The sequence below is a fragment of the Numenius arquata genome, chromosome Z (assembly GCF_964106895.1).
Source record: "Numenius arquata chromosome Z, bNumArq3.hap1.1, whole genome shotgun sequence".
NCBI classification, from domain to species: domain Eukaryota; kingdom Metazoa; phylum Chordata; class Aves; order Charadriiformes; family Scolopacidae; genus Numenius; species Numenius arquata.
Window position 1 is genome coordinate 71,717,359 of NC_133616.1, and position 18,222 is coordinate 71,735,580.

Genomic DNA, 18,222 nt, shown 5'->3' on the forward strand with positions numbered 1-18,222 from the left:
GCTGCAGCCACAAAACTAGACTAATTAATGACAGTGGTTTTCTTTTCAGGGAAACTAGCCAAATATGAGCCTGAACTTTGCTGCGTTTAGTTCCTTTTCCTACGGGGGTGGAGTGTCAGAAAACCCACAAATTTCCCACAAATAATTGAGCAAAAAGAGAAAGACATAGTCTTAGCTTCCCTAAGCCGCTTTGAAGGCTTTTTCTTAATTGTCTAGCTGAAGTACATTCATTTACTTGCAGTGATGCAAAGCCGCAAAAGCAGCTGTTCAGCAGCTGTTCATTGCTAGAGAGGTACAACTGCTGTCTGCATCAGTCAGCTAGTCCCATGTTAGTATCTGGCATTATGTTATAAAAAGTGGCCTTTCTTGGTTTGTAACACCAGTATAATCTGGCATCCGACGTTACTTTTAGTGCAGTCCTGATCATAAAGGGTTTTGTTATTTTTATTTCATAAGTGATTAATGTAATTAATTTCATTGCAAATAAAACAACTGAATAGAAATAATTTATTTTAAATAGGCTTTTGACAAAATTTTACATTTTTCTTTGGAAGATATCACTCAGATACAATCTATAACCATATTTGCAAAACAAGTCGAGCTTTTAGAGTTAAAATAATGCTGATTTCTGTTCCGCAATCCTTTTACGTTAACCTAATCCTGCTGTAGAAGAGAGTGGCATGTTTCATTCTGGTAAAAATTTCACACTATATGTTTACTATTTGCAATGCAGGTCTGTAATTCATAATACAAGAAAGAAGAGAAAAAAACCCAAACCCTAACACTTTCAAACTTTTCTAGTCTTGAATAATTGGTGAAAGTGGCAAGGCCCATTGCCAGGATAATTTTAAACTCCTAGACTGGGGATGCTGCTCCTTCATGATATCAAACATTTTAAGGTCCTCTGCGTCAAGGAGCCAACCCATCATGGCAATTGTCACAAGTCCAGGCAGTCGAGAAACACACTGGACAAAGGCCGTCACTGTTGGTGCACTGGCTTTAATCTGATGTGTGAACATACGGCTTATGTCCAGCTGTTTTAAAGCAGGCATGTTATTAAGCGTTCTGAAGAAGTTTCTCCAACCAGTTTCGGTAACATCGTGATTTGCTGACAGCGAGAGCTGTTCAAGCTTCTGGAAACCTCCACAGTTTGCAACCTTTGCTGCAAAAATAAACAGGCATCAGTAAGGATTTAAAGATGCTCCAGACCCACATGAAACATGAATGAAAATATGGTGAAGCTCAGTTACTGTACATTAAAAATAAAATAAAGTTGTTATTAGGTTGAAAAAGCAGAACTTTGAACTCATCTAAGCATTTTAATACCTCAGACTGAAGAGACTGATAAAATAGAGGACGCTTTAGCAGGTGCATTAATGCCTAGTAGAACAAGATACCAGTGTGTTCATGACTGTTTGAATACTGCTCTTATAGAGCAAAGCAAATACAACACCAGCTTATGCAAACACTTGAGGTCAGACAGCAGACCAGCTTTGCACAGATGCAAGATATTGGATTTACCAGTCTCGTCCATGCCTGTGCACCATCACACACACAGTTTCCAGCCTGGCCTTAATGGCCAGCCTGCTCAGAAGATGGGACTCTTGTCATCATCACTATACATACTAACATGAATGTCAAAAATAAAGGAAGATGATATGACAGGCTTAGCATTGGCTTACAAAAGAATACATTTTCTCTAGCCTATATATGAGGTGGTAGATCTAAGACTACTAACTGGATATTGAATTCACGAATTGTTTTGGTAATAGGGAGTTTTAACAGCTAGGGCATACAAGCTAATATACCTAGCAATGAAGTTACAAAGCTCTCTTTTAAGTCAGTCTTTTTCCCCACTGATTGCTTTTCTTGTCATTTACATTGCTTTGTAGAAGACAAGGGGGACTAAGGAGGCATTTCAGAAGAGGTTTCATCAAAGTAGCGTATAAGCAGTCTGAATGCACTTTGATGAGCAAGAAACATTTTGGGCTGTGTATAGAGCAAAGAGGAAGAAAATACACCCATTAAAAATGACGAATAATTTGCAATTGTTGCAGTGTATACAAACAGAAGGTTAATTTATCCTGAAGCAATCTTCTCTACTCAGAAATGCTATTTCATGTTTGAAGTTCTCTCCTTTGAACTCACCTATTTCCAACAGGCTGTCATCATCCAGACATGGGATAAATGAGAAGTGTCTGAGGTGCAGCAGGTGTAGACACTGCTGAACTATCAGTTTGGCTGCAGACTTTATTCCCTTCCCTCCAGGAAGGATGAGCTCCTCCAGGTGAAGCAGAGCACCTAAATTGCATGCTGCGGAGAGAAGATCTTTCCTGTTAAATTAAACAGCTATAAATCTTGCAAATGCCAGTGAGTGACAGCAGCAGAGCCAAGTGACAACATTTAAATTTAGACCCTGGGCAATAGGTTACTATAGGTTTTCTTTCCTCAATGGCCCCTGCCATTGTTGAGAAGGTTGCTTCACTCTGTAACACAATAACTTGAAAAGGTCACCAATGGAAATGCATGGAAATGGAAATGCAAGCAATGGAAATGCAACCCTACTCCAGAAAGGGTCTAAGAGGTCTCATAGTCCTCATAGAGTCCTCTAGAGATAAAAGGAATCTTCCATGTTGCCAAACTCAAGGGACCCACAGAAGAGAAAAATAAATTAGGATAATTCTCCCCAAAATGCAAGCCTTTTCAATCTTTCCCTGTTCCCTATAGACATGGCTTTTGCTGGAGGACCATCTTGGCTTTCAGAGGTGCTGAGAACCTCTGATTCCACAGTTGAGGACAGCCAGCCATCTCGCTCGGCTCATCCCTCTCAGGAGGTGAACACATGCCCTGCATCCCAAATTGCTTTGTGAGATCCAATTTAACATTCTAGTTTGAGATAAGATACTCTGCTATATCTCAGGTGGCATTTAAGCTGTTCAAGTTATTTCTTATGATCTCCAAAAGAACCTGAAACAAAATAATTCTGTCAAATGCAACAAATGAAATCAGCCGAAAGGAAAGTACAAACCAAAGGTTTCGCAAGCTTCATTGTCGTCAAAATTTTGCCCATTAAGGTCCAACAGTTTGAGAGAGACAAAATTGGGCAGAGCAGCACCTAGAAGGAAAGTAAAAGAAAAGGTATACATTGTCATTCTTGGAACTTAAAATTAGCAGTTTGTCTCGACTACTAAGTTTTAAAAAGTGAGTTTTCTGTATAAAAAAAAAATTAAAATCCTACCTAAAGATAGCAAATCTCCGTCTCTCAAAAATGACCCAGTTAACTTGATTTCTGTTAATTTCTTGCATGAAGAAAGTGCTGCCAGAAGGGATTCAGAATTGAAGTAGCTGGTGCAGTCCAGGTGAAAAACAGAGAGGTCTTGGAAGCTCTTAATAAATTCAACTACAAAACAAAATGGTGCAACACCAGAGAATCATTGTATAGTGAACAGAGGTCAAAAAACAGGGAGGCTCTCCTAGCTCCACCTGCAAACTTTATTGTGGAGGGAAGCATCTTCTACCACAACAAAAGCAAGTGAGACAGGTAAAAAGATGGATGGGAGCGGCAACCTGATTCCTCTGCTTACATGTTAAAATCAGGTGGCCTGTGTTTTATTTTATAACTAGAATCATGATGGATCATTCTGACCTTAAAATTCAAGCCAGCTTTGCCAAAGATTAATTTCTAGTTTATTTCACATGGGAAAAATATCCTAGGTTTTAATTTAGCAGGACTGAAACTTTTTGAACTCCTTTCCCCTAAAGTTATTAGTTTTAGCTACATTGTAAAACCCTATCCAAGGGCCGGATATTGCCTTTTAGTTCACTGGATGACGTTAGTTTGTGCGGTAGGAGCTGGGTAATCATTATCATCCTGTACAAAAACTTGGTTTTCCAGGGACCCTGGACTGAAAAGTAAGCTGCTTCCTGGAAAAAAGGTAGCTAAAACAGGAGTCATGCCCTGGTCTTTGACCTGTCAGAGCAGCTGTACACGTGATCTGGACTAAGCTGCCAGCTGTGCTCTGTCCCTCCTTCCTCCCAGTGGACTGTGAGTGGTGAGGAGGGAAAATACTCGCTCCAGGAGAACAAAGAGCACAGTCCTGCTCGTTCCTCCCTACTTACTTATGGAGGTCTGTAAAGTTACAGCACTGAAAGGTTCAGCTCCTCTTTTTTTTTGTTGGGGTGCTAGACTCAAGGTAGAAGCTGTAAGGCAGCAGCAACGGGAGGACACCTCAGTGATACTACATGTCTGTTAAAGGAGAAATTAAAACTGCTACTCAGTATTAACAAGTTCTAGTGGAATACAGTACCTCAAGTTTTAAAGTGCACCTTACCCAGCCTAGAGCTGTTCTCAAGCTTCATTCTTCTTATCAACAATTTCTTCATGTTACGGAGATTTTTGAAGCCGTCAGGTATTGTATCAAATACATCGCAGTTCTTACATTGACTCACAGACAGTTCCTCCAGGCAGATGAATTTGTCCAAATTTGAATAAAGTAGTTCTGTGGTGAAGCCAGACAAACGTACAATGAAATTGGGTTGATCTGCTTAATCCCTCTGTTCTTCTGACAATTTGCCAAGGGTTTTGTGGCTTAACCTCACTGTCTTGCATCCTAGTATGTTTGGCTTCCCTTCTCTTCACTGCTGCTTCCTATTCTCCTTGTACCACTGCCCTTCCCTGCCAACGCACCCTTGGCTGCGGCTTCTGCTGCTTGCAGCCTGAGCATATGCCTGGCAGGATCCCATATTTCTCTATTTTGACAGGCCAGTGCAGACCCACTCACAGAATCACAGAATGATATGGGGTTGGAAGGGACCTCTGGAGATCATCTAGTCCAACCCCCCTGCCAAAGCAGGTCCACCTAGAGCAGGTTGCACAGGAACTTGTCCAGGCAGGTTTTGAATGTCTCCAGAGACAGAGACTCCACTGCTTCCCTGGGCAGCCTGTTCCAGTGCTCTGCCACCCTCAGAGTAAAGAAATTCCTCCTCATGTTTAGATGGAACTTCTTATGTTCAAGTTTGTGCCTCTTACCTCTTGTCCTGTGACTGGGCACCACTGAAAAAAGACTGACCCCATCCTCTTGTCACCCACCCTTTAAGTATTTCTAGGTATTGATCAGATCCCCCCTCGGTCTTCTCCAGACTAAAAAGACCCAAGTCCCTCAGCCTTGCTTCATAAAAGAGATGTTCTAGTCCCCTGATCATCTCTGCAGTCCTCTGCTGTACCTTCTCCATCAGCTGCCTGTCCTTCTTGAACTGGGGAGCCCTGAACTGGACACAGTCCTCCAGATGGGACCTCACCAGGGCAGAGTAGAGGGGCAGGATAACCTTCCTCGACCTGCTGGTCACACTCTTTCTGGTGCACCCCAGGATACCATTGGCCGCCTTGGCCACAAGGGCACATTGCTAGCTCATGGGCATCCTATTGTCCACCAGGACTGCCACGTCTTTCTCCTCAGAGCTGCTCTCCAGCAGGTCAGCCCCGAACCTGTACTGCTGCATGGGGTTATTTCTCCCCAGGTGCAGCACCCTACACTTGACCTTGTTGAAATTCATCAGGTTCCTCTCTGCCCAACTCTCCAGCCTGTCCAGGTCTCACTGTATGGCGGCCCAGCCTTCTGGTGTGTCAGCCACCCCTCCCAGTTTTGTATCATCAGCAAACTTGCTGAGGGTACATTCCATCCCTTCATCCAGGTCATTGATGAATATATTGACCCCAGGCAGAAAATGCACATCTGTCAGCGCCTGCTTGTCCTCCATACTGCACTGTCCTCTGCTGAAGTGCAGTTCTGCCTCTTTAGTGACATACACCTCTTTTAGATCAGTATTGAGATCAGTCTGAAATTAGGGGGACAGGATGGAAATCTATTATGCAGAATGGCTGCCTATTCCCTGAAATGCATATGCAAGAAGATAGCCTTACTAGTCATGGATATGGAGCTGCTCAGTTGTCAGGCACCAAGGGGAGAGAAAGGAAAAGGGAACTAGGGAGAAAAATAACATTCTGCCAAAATTCAGTAAGCTGTACCTGGCATTTCTTTTTCATCTATCTCAAGACATTCCACAGAAGACAATGAGAGAAGTAATTCTTGCTCTGCTATGCTTAAGTTAAGATGATGTAGACTACATTTTTTAAAGTGTTCCTTATACTGTTCAATAGCAGGTCGGATAACTTCTATGAATCCAGGACTGTTACTTAGCTGAAGTTCAATACAATCCGAAACAGAAAACAGTGTAATCAAATTTCTGAGGTCAGCTTCCTGAAAGGAACTGATGTTGCTGAAAGTACATTTTAAAAGTGGCATCTTCCCTGTTGTATGTAGGAAAGGACACACGATGTCGTCTGGTAGATGTCTTTGGATCAGTGAAATAAATCTATTACTTTCTTCTTCTCCCTTTTTCATTTTTTGCACCATGTCATTAAAACACGTAAATGCAGGAGCATAATCTCGGTCAATTGTTGGCCTCTCCAGAGAAGAATAGCAAGCACCTATTTCAGCTATATTAAATTCTTCTTTGGGCTCACTTCCTTGTACTGAAACCTGAAAACTACTGGGTAGAGACAGCGATTCTGGGTAATCCTGGAAAAAACACAGCCGAGATTTTTGTGTTGATATAAATGAACTTAATGAAATATCTTTGCCTCTTAGGAACTGAAAAATGATTGGGGCACACAGAGAGACAGTATTACTCTTATAAGCTACAGAAGTAGCAAAGTCAAGTAAATACTGAATGAAAAATGGAAGAAGCGCTTTTGGATCAATAAAACTTAACTGGTCAATTAATAACATTCTTAGTGGAAGGTCTGAATGGTGCTTCAGGTGTTCATCATTTTCTGACTGGCTTTCCAATGATTCCTTGCAGTCAATCAATTTAAATAAATAGGATATAATTTTGGGGACTGCTTTGGAAGGGAAGCTGCAAGTGCAATCCAATAAAAAATTATAGCGCCCAGCAACTTTTCTAAATGTGTTGATTTGCTGCAAGTACTGCAGCCCTTGCTCCAGTTTTTCTTTTTCATCAGAAACCAGGAGCTCGCTCAGTCTTCTTCCTGCAAGAAACTCCTGGAACAAGGGGTGAAAGAACTTATAAACTGGATGAAGCCTCTGGGCAGTAAATTTGCTCAGTAAATCCAACCTAACAGCTTCATCTCCATCAACTCCTGCTTCAGCCAGATCACGCTCAGTGAAATCAAAGGATGACTTGAAAAGACCAGTTAAGGCAAGATCACCACATGAGGAAAACATAGCCAGTACATGTTCTGTTTCTTCACTGTATTTTACTAAGTGATAGAGCAGATAAGCTTTAAAAATAACCTTATCACTGATTATGTTGCCCTTTGGGTGCTGTATCCAATATGCAGCGAGAGACACCGTAAAAAGCGGTGTCTTTAGAATGGTCTGCATAGACTGTTCAAACTGCAGCTGTAGGAGAAAGTGGTCCACGAGGTCAACATTGTAGGAGAACAACTTCCTTAGTACATACAGAGTGCTGGACAGAGGGAACTCTGCAATGCTTAAAGTGGTGCTTGCATACTTGCGGATTTCTCTCGTCCTGTTGGTACAGACAGCAACAATCAAACAATGCTGGTAGAGGTGGTTCTTTTGTATAAGTTCTTCTACAGGTTGGGGCACTGAATTGATCTCACTATAGTCATCCAAAAGAAATAGGACCTGGTTTTTCAGTGGCTGAATTGTGTCTCTTAGAGTTTTTTCTGTTAATGGTCCCACAAATCCTACTGGTTGATTGCATATAATATCAGCCATGCTCTGATCTGGTCTTGCGTAAGTCAGGGAGAGATAAAATACAAACTTAAACCTGCGCAGAATGGGGCAGCCACCTGATGCCCAAAGAAGAGCTATTTTCCTGAGCAATGCTGTTTTTCCACTTCCTGCTTCACCTTCCAGCATGATGGTAGAGTTAAGGTTCACAAGGATTTCATGAAGAAAGAGCTGCTGTATTGGCTGATCATTAATATCCTTTGAGACAACTGATAGGTCCCCATAGAGTAACTTCAAGTCAATAGCCAAATGGTTTGAGTTCCCAAAGGAAAACAATTTGCTGAAGCTGTTATCATTGTAAGCCTTTGTAAGTTGTTCGGTCAAGTTCCTTGCTTCTTGAAAACACTGACTTTCAACAGATGTCATGTCTGCAAAAAGGATAACGTTAAATAATAAAACCTAGTGAACAGCTGATTCTGTATACAAAAGTCAAATATAGTCAACTGTCCATTAAATTGGAATAACCAGGACCTGAATTTTTCTAGATAATGGGAAAAAATTGTATCACTTTGGATAAACCAAGTTCCCACACTTTCTCTTTGTCCTAGTCAGTTGGCTTTGCACCCATCTGGCTTAATGTAGGGTCAGATTGCGTGTATCAAGTAATCAAGTGAAAAACTTGAGGTAAAAAGCTTTGCTGGAGCTGACCTAGCTCTGTGCAGAGACTTGCTGGTATCTCAGTGCAATGGTGTAGCCTTCCATGGACTGGAAAGAATAATTAGTGTAGATCCAGCACTGCATCAATAAAAACCTGAATTGCCAGCCTCGCAAGCAGGCTCAGAGAGTTGTGAAGACACATTCATATGGCACCATGCAGACAAAGTAGTGATAAACTTGACCTAAACATCCTTTCTGGACCCACATTATCTTTCTACAGAACCCCCAAGTCTCTGCACCACACTCTCTAAAGCTGTTGCTCTGCCAGGGTTCCCAAGTTCTGGTACAGACACTGATTCTGTATAGAGCCAGCTGTATTTTCTGTGCCCATAGTACAGTTTATCCACAAAATAGATAGTCTGCCCCAAAATAAATGTGTGGTGGCTGTACTTGGGTATTTCTGAACAGCTGAGGTAAGTAAATGTACTTTTACATCTACGTAATTATACAGTTGTGCAGTATATATATTGCCAAAAACCCCCATGGTAATCTGTTATCTCAAATAAAGCAGTACCGTTTTATTCTTTGCATATTCAACAAAAGTTCAATGAACCCTGGAAATGCTTACTGGTTCTTACTGCACTTCACTGAGAGATGACACCAGTGAGCTCCTTTTCTGAAGAATTTCAGACAAGACAGAGTATATTGATGCCATAGCCTGGCAAACTGGGACTTCCTACCAGAAACAGCCCCAGTTGCTTTCAGTGAAATGGAGCTGCGCATCTTGGTGAATACAAAGAATAAACAAACATCTTCATTAATAAACTGGCAATTTTATTGTTCCCTCCACCGTTGAAAACTATTATTATGCTTTCAGAGCTCTAAAATGTGCTTTTGGTGCCTTCAAGAGTTACAAAACGGCTCCATCTGATACATATACCCCAAATAATTTTGGCATTTCTGGGAGGCAGTAATAGTTGTTTTCAGATTAACACAGGGCTGCTAAAGAGAGCATCTGGGCAGTACTGCTATAGCAAATTTAATTTTGAGTTATCAACCCTGTGCTTGCACGGCAGTACTGTTCTGCAGCAACTCAGTGCAAACTCCTTTGTGTATGAGCTCTTCCCTCAGAAATCCACACACATCTATCAAGAAAACCACCCCTTTGAAATGGGCCATAGTATTTGGGAAAAGGAAGCATCAGAAGCAAAAGACAGTGGAAGGTTCTCTCAACTAGTTTGTTCTGTATCTGAAAGCACATACATATAATATGTAGCATGCAGCTGATATACATTTGCAATTTTCCAAAACATGAATTAAAAAAAATCATACTGTATTGTCACAAAATAATTTAGTTTGCTTATATGTCTCATCTTCATAGAAATGCCTTTCACCTGCCGAGGGATTGGTTTATATTCACATATTACAAAACCAAGCAGTAGCTGACAGATTCTCTACTATTTGTTGTCCCTACATGTGGGCAATCCATAAATCCTAACTCAGTCCTTATTTCAATGAAAATTTTGTCTTACTAAGTAAGGGTCAAATCCAGAAAAGCTTTAACAACCCTCTCGAATTAAAATGTAAATTCAACACCACTATCCTTTCAAGTGAGGCTGCGGCTCACAGTACTTACCAGCTCCTACAGAATGTAGCGTTGCTTTCTCTTCAAGATTTGGCTTACAGGGAGTTTGCTAGAACAAAAATAAATCCAGTTATACTCTCTTAAATATGTATTATTTAGTTCAAACTGAGTTGCTTAGGTACCAGCAAGCACCAGCAGCTACAAGGACAATTTACAATATATGCAGTACTGTCTCTGTATTTTTCAACGTGAGTAAAATTCTTTTGATCCTCCCAGAAGCAGGACCTCAGCCATAATGATCTTTATCTCTCTCTGTCTTCCCTGGAAGCTTCTTCCATCCCAGGGTTTTGCTTCATACCTAGCTAGGATGGAAACAAGGCCCAGCTCTGACGTGACAGACACATAACCTTGGTGCAGACTGTCGAGAGAAACCCATGAGACAGCCTGCAGAGATGCAGGGAAGATGCCACTATAGTCTCTTCTAATGCTTGGGAAAACTGCACTTTTAGAAGACTCTAGTGTCTGAATTTGTGAAAATATTTACTTTATAGCCAGCTCTGGTGTGCGGGTTCCAAGGTCTCGGTGTTTCGAGCCTTGTCAGGTGTGGGGATGAGGAGGAGTGAGACCCAGGCCGGCCAACAGGATTATTTCATACCATGAATGTCACAATATAAATTAGAAAGTTTGCTGAGGAACTCTCTCCCTCCCCTGATGGTGGTGGTCCAGAGAACTTCTTGCCCTGTTGCTGGACCCCTGAGTCCTTCCCTTCCTCCCAAAGCTGTAGTGCTGGCGGTGTCCCACATTTGCTGTCCCCTGCTGGGAATGCAGCTTCCTACTGAAGTGGCTGAGTATAATCCTTGTGTATTTTATATCGGGATCAATACAGGTTCTTTAGTATTATTAATGCTAATTATCTAGTCTTATTCTATTAAATCTGTTTATATTTCAACCCTTGAGTTTCCTTGTTTTTTTCTGATTCCCCTTCCTGGATGGGGAGGGGTCATCGGGTGAGAGAATAATAGTCTGAATGACAATAAATTGTTGTGTGTTCCTCAAGCCATAACAGTGTCACATACCCCCCTCCCCGTTCAGTGACCTCTGAAACGTGGTGTGTTCAAAATCTTGTCTGGGATGAAGCACCGCAAAAAGCTGCTTGTTCTGCAGACACACACGCGTGCGTGCAGAGGCTCCCTAGAACTATCGTGTGCACTGCAAAGCACGAGTATTGCTTCACTAACAGCAAATACTGCTGACTAGTGCAAACCTGTGCAGACTGCGACGTCGATAGGCTCTCTGGTTGCTCTTCCGGTGACTTTCCAAGTACTTCCAAGCAGTTGGAACTAAATGATGTTTCCAAAAGACACAGCAGTTGGTGCAATACATTACTTCAGTTGCTTACATTTGGCAGAAAGACGGAACTATTTCTCAAACTATCCTTTTTGTTTGGGAACTTCTACTGTATTTCTGTATTTAAACATTGATCTAAAAAAAGGGGTTTCACAGAGGTGCAATGTCCTATACACTCAAGAAACACATAGTTATTTATATACAATTGAAGTAGCATTAAAAAAAAACCAGCAAAAGCATATGGCAACTTTCACTGCACAGCAGGAAATTGTCTTAGAGAAGATACTCTGTCACTCACTCTGGGAACCATTTTGCATGATTTTCCATAGGATCTTCACCTTCTTCCCATTCCTGTAAGCAACGTGCACAGTTGAAGCACTGCACCTTAGTGCCTTCTCCTGCAAGGAGGAAATTACACACCTCGAAATGGTCAGGTACATGATTTCTTTCCTTATTAACTATGTCGGCAGCATAAAAACTGTAACAATGCAGTTGTTTCATGAGTTTACTTCAGTGGCCTCTGTTACTGGAATTACATGTTTTTAAAATGACAAATAATAAAAATTAAATCAAGGAAAAGAAAATGCCACGGAATTGAGAGATGTATCGTTATTGTCCTTTAAGTGACACAAACCAAATGAATATACAAATGCCCAGATAAATGCTTTCTCATTTCTCATAACATATCCTCCTTCCAACTCTTTGCTCTGGCTGTCACCTCAGGCAGGGTCATTCCATTTTGCTTCCCTCACTCTGGGTTTTGGAAAAGCCATTCTGATTTTGCGGCTACATTTCTCCCCTTACTGAAAGCTATAGCAAGATTTTAATTAGGTAGCAGGATATCCTCAGCCTCTGTCCCAGCTGCGTTGGAAAGCGAATCTTTTACTTGTCCTGTGTTTATATAGCTAACAAACTTGGTTCAAACCTGTGTAGAAAAACCCGGCTTTAGCAAGAGCGGTGGCTTCAACACGGGCTTCTGCTGGCCAAGTTTTAAAAGAGTCCAGTCGAACTCTTTCATCCTCAAAGATGTTCAAGACAAGATCACCTTTGAAACCAAAGATATTTGATTAGTCAGGAAAGTTTTAGCCTGATATCAGATTCTCCAAAGCAGGAATAGAACTAAATTGCAAATATCTGAGGCTTACAGCAAAGCAAAAACACGCCTACAGAACCATATCTTTCAGACAATTGTAAATGTATATTCTTGAGTTATAGTACAGATTAAAATCTATATTTTTCTTTCAAAGCCTCCAGGCTTCACTTCTTTCTTACACAGGCAAATGCAAGTGAGATACATCTACTTAAGCAGCATGTTTTATATTTAGCTTTTATAGAGAACAAATTTTTACTTGCAGTAAAAATTTCAGAAATACAGAAGCAATAATCTTTTACACATGTAATCTTCCTTCAGAAAGAAAAGCAACAGTCTGGAGCAGCTTTCATTGTTAATGGTGATGTACAATAAAAATATGAAGGCACTATTTTCTAATGTAAAGCTAACAGTCAGTATATTCTATTCTTTTACCTGTTGTGGTAGACAAATTCTCCTTGATAAAGGAAGATGTGAAATGCTTCCCCTAAACAGAAAATTAAAAATTAATACTTATTTCTATTATACACTCTATTTTCATTTCACTCTTCAGGTAAATGAAAGAAATAACTATGGTATATAAACAGGGCTAGTACTAAGTATCAACATTTTTAAACACTTTCAGTCTGAGAGAGAGAACTTTCTGAAACAGAATTGACTAATGACAGTTTACTATTAATGAGAAGAAATGTCTCTCCTCAAACTCTTTCCTTAGCATCTCTAAGGAGAGAAAGATAGCACTGATGCTCTTAAGATATCTGAGATGGTATTTTCCAAGAGATATTTGCAGTTGTCTCCATCAACTAGGGGGGTTAGCTTCCAGATTTTTTGAGATTTTTGAGGCCTAAGGGTTTTAATCTTGAAAGACCTTACATGTATGATATTTTTTCTGATGAAAGCAAATCTCCCAAAGATGTAGTCATACAATAAGAGCTGGCAGGATAAAGTTCACCTAACCTGACTTCAGCCATGCAGAAGTGCTTAGTTTAGCATGATCACCTATAATCTTCCTAATAATCAATACATATATATAGGTGCCATGAGGAGTTAATTCATCCATATTCCTTCGAGTAGGATAAATATCAATTAGAGGTATGTCACTTTTCATCAGTGGACTACCTAGGTACTGCCTTTGCAAGCAGCTTGGATGCACACATCAAAATAAACTTACATGAAACAAATTGCACCTAGAGTACATAGTCTTAATCACAAATGCCATTATACACAGCTTTTGGGTTGCTGGGGTTTTTTTTAGGAGAAAGAGGGTGAAAATCAGGATCAAGGCCTAATTTTCTTATCTTCAAGTCCTGGATAGTGCCTCCTTGGGGTATATTCCATGACAAAGGAAGACAGAAATAGATTACAAGATTACCACCACTCCAACAAATCCACTGTAGGTTTCAATGTACTTTTTAATTTCCTCACTTGATTTCTTACTTTGGAGGAATTCACACCTATAAAAAAAAAAGAAAAAAAACAACCCCAAACATCATTCCTAAGCATTAATTCCAGTTAAAATTCTGGGAGCAGTGTTTCAGTTATTAAGAGGTGCACACTCAGGATTTTTCACAACAGAAAGACGATGAAACAAAGGCAAACTTTTCAGTGCCATCAGCATTGTTCATGCAACATAGTGATTATCCGAGAGAATAATCAGCTGGCTTTTTCCCAGTGAAAAGCCCATGGGAGATCTTTAGAAAGTATGCAAAACAATATACATAGAATAATTATAAGGTTAGGGTTAGCAGACTTATACTGTTCACTTCTCAGAAATAAAGATCTGCTGAAATCAATTGTCTGAATGTAACAACCTTGAAGACAAAAATGTGGGGTTCTTTGTTTGTTTGTTTGTTTTTCAGCATTGTTGCTGGGGAAAATAAAAGAAATATCACACAAATCAACCTTTTTTTACATATAGAAATATTTCTAGGACAATCAGTCAACTTACTCAGGAAACCATTTAGCATGTTCTCTCCAAGGATCATCACCATCTTCCCAATTTCCCAGACATCCACCACAAGCAAAACACTGCACTGTATCTTTCTTGCCTGCATGTAGAGAGTTACAGATCTCAGAGGAATTCATACATTTGTGTGTTTTACTTGCTGACACTCTAGCCACGTGATCATGAATGTACCAGTGTATATCATTGGTCCAAAATTTGCAGATAAGGGAAGCCTTTTTCTTAGATTATAGCATCTGAAATGAAAAAGGTTTACCAAACTGCTTGGATTTCCATTTAATTTTAGTTGGGTCAGTCTGGGTCTAAACCCAAGAGTGCAAATATGAGCTAGATCTTTCCATCAAAATAAAACTTCAGAAATATCTGAGAATTTGTACAGGCTTGATAGAATAAACTTGTCTTTTTTGTTGACTTTTAATTTTTTTTTTTTTAATTTTGAGTTCTAGCTAGTCAGTTTATTTGTAAAAGTTGAGTAAATTAATAACTCTGGAAACCTATGGAATAAGGTGGGAGAAATAGAATTTCTGTCCCTAAGTCAACATACTGATAGTTGGCATAATGTCATGAGAGAAAGACAGGTCAGTCAAATGCCACGATGCCAGTATATAAAATATTCAGGGAAAACTGATTAAACAGTGCTAGAAGGAAAAGGAGTATCAAATCTTAATGATACCTTAAAACAAAATCAAACTAACCAACGAAAAGCAAAGATTTTCTACAGACTGGAATTTCAGGCCTCTGGTGGAATAATACAGTTCTTGATCCATGCTACCAGCCAACCAAGCAGGATGACAAAACTGGGCACGTAAAGCTCAAAGAAATGAGAGAGGCTCTGTGGGCAAGAAACAGAATTGTACCCAGACACTCCAGTTATCCCCCAAGGGGACTGCACAGATACCAGCCTGGGATGCAAAATAGGGCTTTTTTTTTTTTTTTTTTAAGAGACTATTGGGCATAACTTGGTGGGGCAGCTGTTTAGCAAGTCTGCAAGATGATGTGACTTGGTATTGAGAAATCTGCCGGGAAGAGGTCAAAGTCTCACAGGGGAAGTGTCACTGTGCAACCATGATTGTAATTTACTTAGACGCAACATCCCCCAGAGAAACAGGGAACTTACTAAGGCTGTGTTAAACTTCTGAAAACAGGAACTACGTAAAGGTAAGGAAGCTGAAATGGCTGACTAAATAAAAGCAACCAATACAAAAAACCCCCACTAAACCAAAAACCCCCAACAACTCCCTTACAGGCATTTGAGAATTTCTCAAAATACTTTCTACTGGAAGTGCAACACCAGTATGTGCTATTTATTACAAAACACTCATGAAAAGTTACAGGAAATGAGTATGGCTGACAGGAAAATAAATCAGATTACAAGAATTAAGAAAGTATCATTCAAAAAGCTGAAGCTTTTGAGCAAAGAAAACAGCTCAAAATCTCTGGAGATGGGATAGGGAAAAAAGAATCAGGCAGGCTGGAGAAAACCCAAAAAGTCCAAGACTGACAAGTTAAAGGAATCTAAACCTTCTTCTAGATAGAAAGAAAAAAACAGAAAAGTGGAGAGAGCTGGTAAAGCCAACTGCTAACGAGGCTGTAAATGAACCATTCAAAGGGGACAATGCAATTGCAGAGGACTTGAAGTGACATTCTCTGCAATATTTGCATTAACGTTCACTGCAGAAGAATTCAGGGAGATTCCTATTGTCTTAACCAGTGGGGCCATGCTGCAGCAGGTGCATCCAAAACCACAGCAATTATGCAATAGATTAGGGCTGAGTGGAGGAAACATAATACCAATTTTTAAAAAGCAGTCTGCCCCTTTGCTGGGGCAGAAGAGACATCAGATCTGTAAGACCAGCATCTGTTACAGAAAGATAAGTGGAAAAAGGGGTAATTATGCCTCTGTACAAACTCACAATTAAGCCACATCTTAAACACTGCATGTGATTGAGGTCTTCTCAGCTCAGAAAGTACTGTGTTAGAATAGGAAAAGGGGCAGGGAACAGCAGCAAGGATGATCAAACATGTGGAACACCTTCCGTGTGAGGAATGGTTGAGTTGCCTATGTTCTTCAGCCTGGGAAAGAAAGCATTCAGGGGGGATAAAATACATTACAAAAGGATGAGCGGCATGAAAAAAGATGTTATACCCATTCTAGCATTATAGGTAGACTCACACCATTTTACAAATCAAAACAGACATCCTTCCAAGCATCACTTCCTAATACCTGTAAAGAAAAACCCAGCTCTGGCAAGCGAATCAGGCTTTGTTCCTCTGGCATAGAATGGCCACCCATCAAAGGACTGCAGCCTCGCGTCCTCGGTGCTGTACCTGCAGGCCTCTTCTGCTGGATCCTCCTCCAACCTCTGAACACGTACGTCATACTTTGAAATATTACCTGCCTCCTTGCCCAGGACAAAGTCACAAGTGGGAGAAAATTTCTTGTGCTGTTCGTATGGGGTACATCTAGCCTTCGTGGTAAATAGAACTAATCCACAGCAAAAACACTGCATGCTGTGTTTAACAAGCGTGTGATAAAACCCAGCAGCTGCCATTTCTGCTGGAGACCATGATGAATAGGACTTATAGGACAAGAAGGACTTTAGTCTGTTGTGTTCGTTTCTCATGGTAGGGTTGTAAGTCTTCGGCAGCTGTCTACGGATTTCCTGGAATTCTGCCTCCATGTCCTTGGCAAGTTTGTGGAAATCAATGGCTGTGTAAGGGAGAAGAGCTTGAACTGCAGAAGGATTCAGCTCACATATTTCATTGTCACTCGTCTCTGCTGCAGGGTCCTCTTTGGCAGACATTTTCTAAAAAAACAAGTAAGACTACCACATTTTATTACCCACATCTTTTAGATAACATTTAGTCATCACCTCTGTTACCTTAATATCATGGTTCCTATAGGTTATAAATGCTTGATTTCACCTTCCTAAGAAGGGATAAGGTAACTGGAGAGTTTGTATAAACAGGTGTATTATAAATCTGAATAGCCAAACTGAGACTTCTGTGAACTCTGATTGACCACTGCCCTTATAATGACAATAGTAAGTATCCTGAAGCCTTCACAATCAAAATAGAGGGAAAGAAGAGACACAAACAGGTGAGATTTGAGCAAGATAACACAGATCAGTGGCAGATTCTGCAGCTTCAAAACCTAGAACGGCCTTGGTAAACCAACACGCCTCAATCATCTCAGTTCCTCCATCTCAAATCCATGGCTGTTGCTAGCACACTTTGAATTTCTCCTTAAATTAGAAAAAAAACTGAGGTGGCAAAAGATACAGTGCCAAATGAAAGGTGGGAAGTAAAAGTGAGAAATAGATTTAAAAAAAATCAGAGCAAGCAATTGTTTTACTGCAGAATTTTTAAATTTAAACTGTTTTCAACATAAGTAGCAACTAGCAGGAATTGCATGTAAATGAACATAATCTCAAAATTAAATTCATTTGGCAATGAAATTTATTGCCAAATGCATACTGTCAATACTTCTAATAAAGTGGTTTTATTAAATGCTTATTAAACGTATTTACAGTAGTCTTCTCAAATATAGCTTATTTTGTAGAAGTAATAATTGTTTGTTGTTGTTAGCATTGTGGTAAGACAACCGTAGGAAATGTGTTGCTGTGCGATGGTTCAGAACGCAGCAAACATGTCTACAGTTCAACTCCACGTAGTTAAATGTGTTTTTTTCAAATCACTGAAGGATCTTAAGAGATTTACAACATTCACCAAACAAATTCATCCTTAAGAAAGTGATTCTAAATCCAGAATCTCCAACCTGTTGTTCTTACTCTTTTTCACTGGTTATAAAAAAATCACATTCTTCTCTCATAGGAAAATGCATGGTAAACAATTTAAGGGC

General features: G+C 40.2%; 1 protein-coding gene across 1 annotated transcript; it reads right to left on the reverse strand.

The window, feature by feature from the left end:
• Window positions 1–797: 797 nt before the first annotated feature.
• Window positions 798–17,164, reverse strand: NAIP (NLR family apoptosis inhibitory protein). Its single transcript, XM_074166597.1, has 14 exons — window positions 16,585–17,164; window positions 14,346–14,445; window positions 13,770–13,851; window positions 12,833–12,884; window positions 12,233–12,352; window positions 11,606–11,705; window positions 11,225–11,300; window positions 10,012–10,069; window positions 6,026–8,146; window positions 4,332–4,499; window positions 3,239–3,400; window positions 3,029–3,115; window positions 2,149–2,313; window positions 798–1,162 (listed from the first exon to the last, which is right to left on the reverse strand). The coding sequence occupies exons 1-14, from the start codon at window positions 17,162–17,164 to the stop codon at window positions 798–800; spliced, it is 4,236 nt and encodes a 1,411-aa protein (XP_074022698.1).
• Window positions 17,165–18,222: the final 1,058 nt, after the last annotated feature.

What these genes read in the sequence shown, in the direction of transcription:
- NAIP (XM_074166597.1), bottom strand. Translation starts at nt 17,164, where the DNA reads ATGTCTGCCAAAGAGGACCCTGCAGCAGAGACGAGTGACAATGAAATA. An exon ending in CATGCAAAATGGTTCCCAGA is followed by an intron (nt 11,301 to 11,605) that starts GTGAGTGACAGA and finishes AACATCATTTAG; the next exon opens with TTCCAACTGCTTGGAAGTAC. An exon ending in AGATGAAAAAGAAATGCCAG is followed by an intron (nt 4,500 to 6,025) that starts GTACAGCTTACT and finishes GCTTCACCACAG; the next exon opens with AACTACTTTATTCAAATTTG.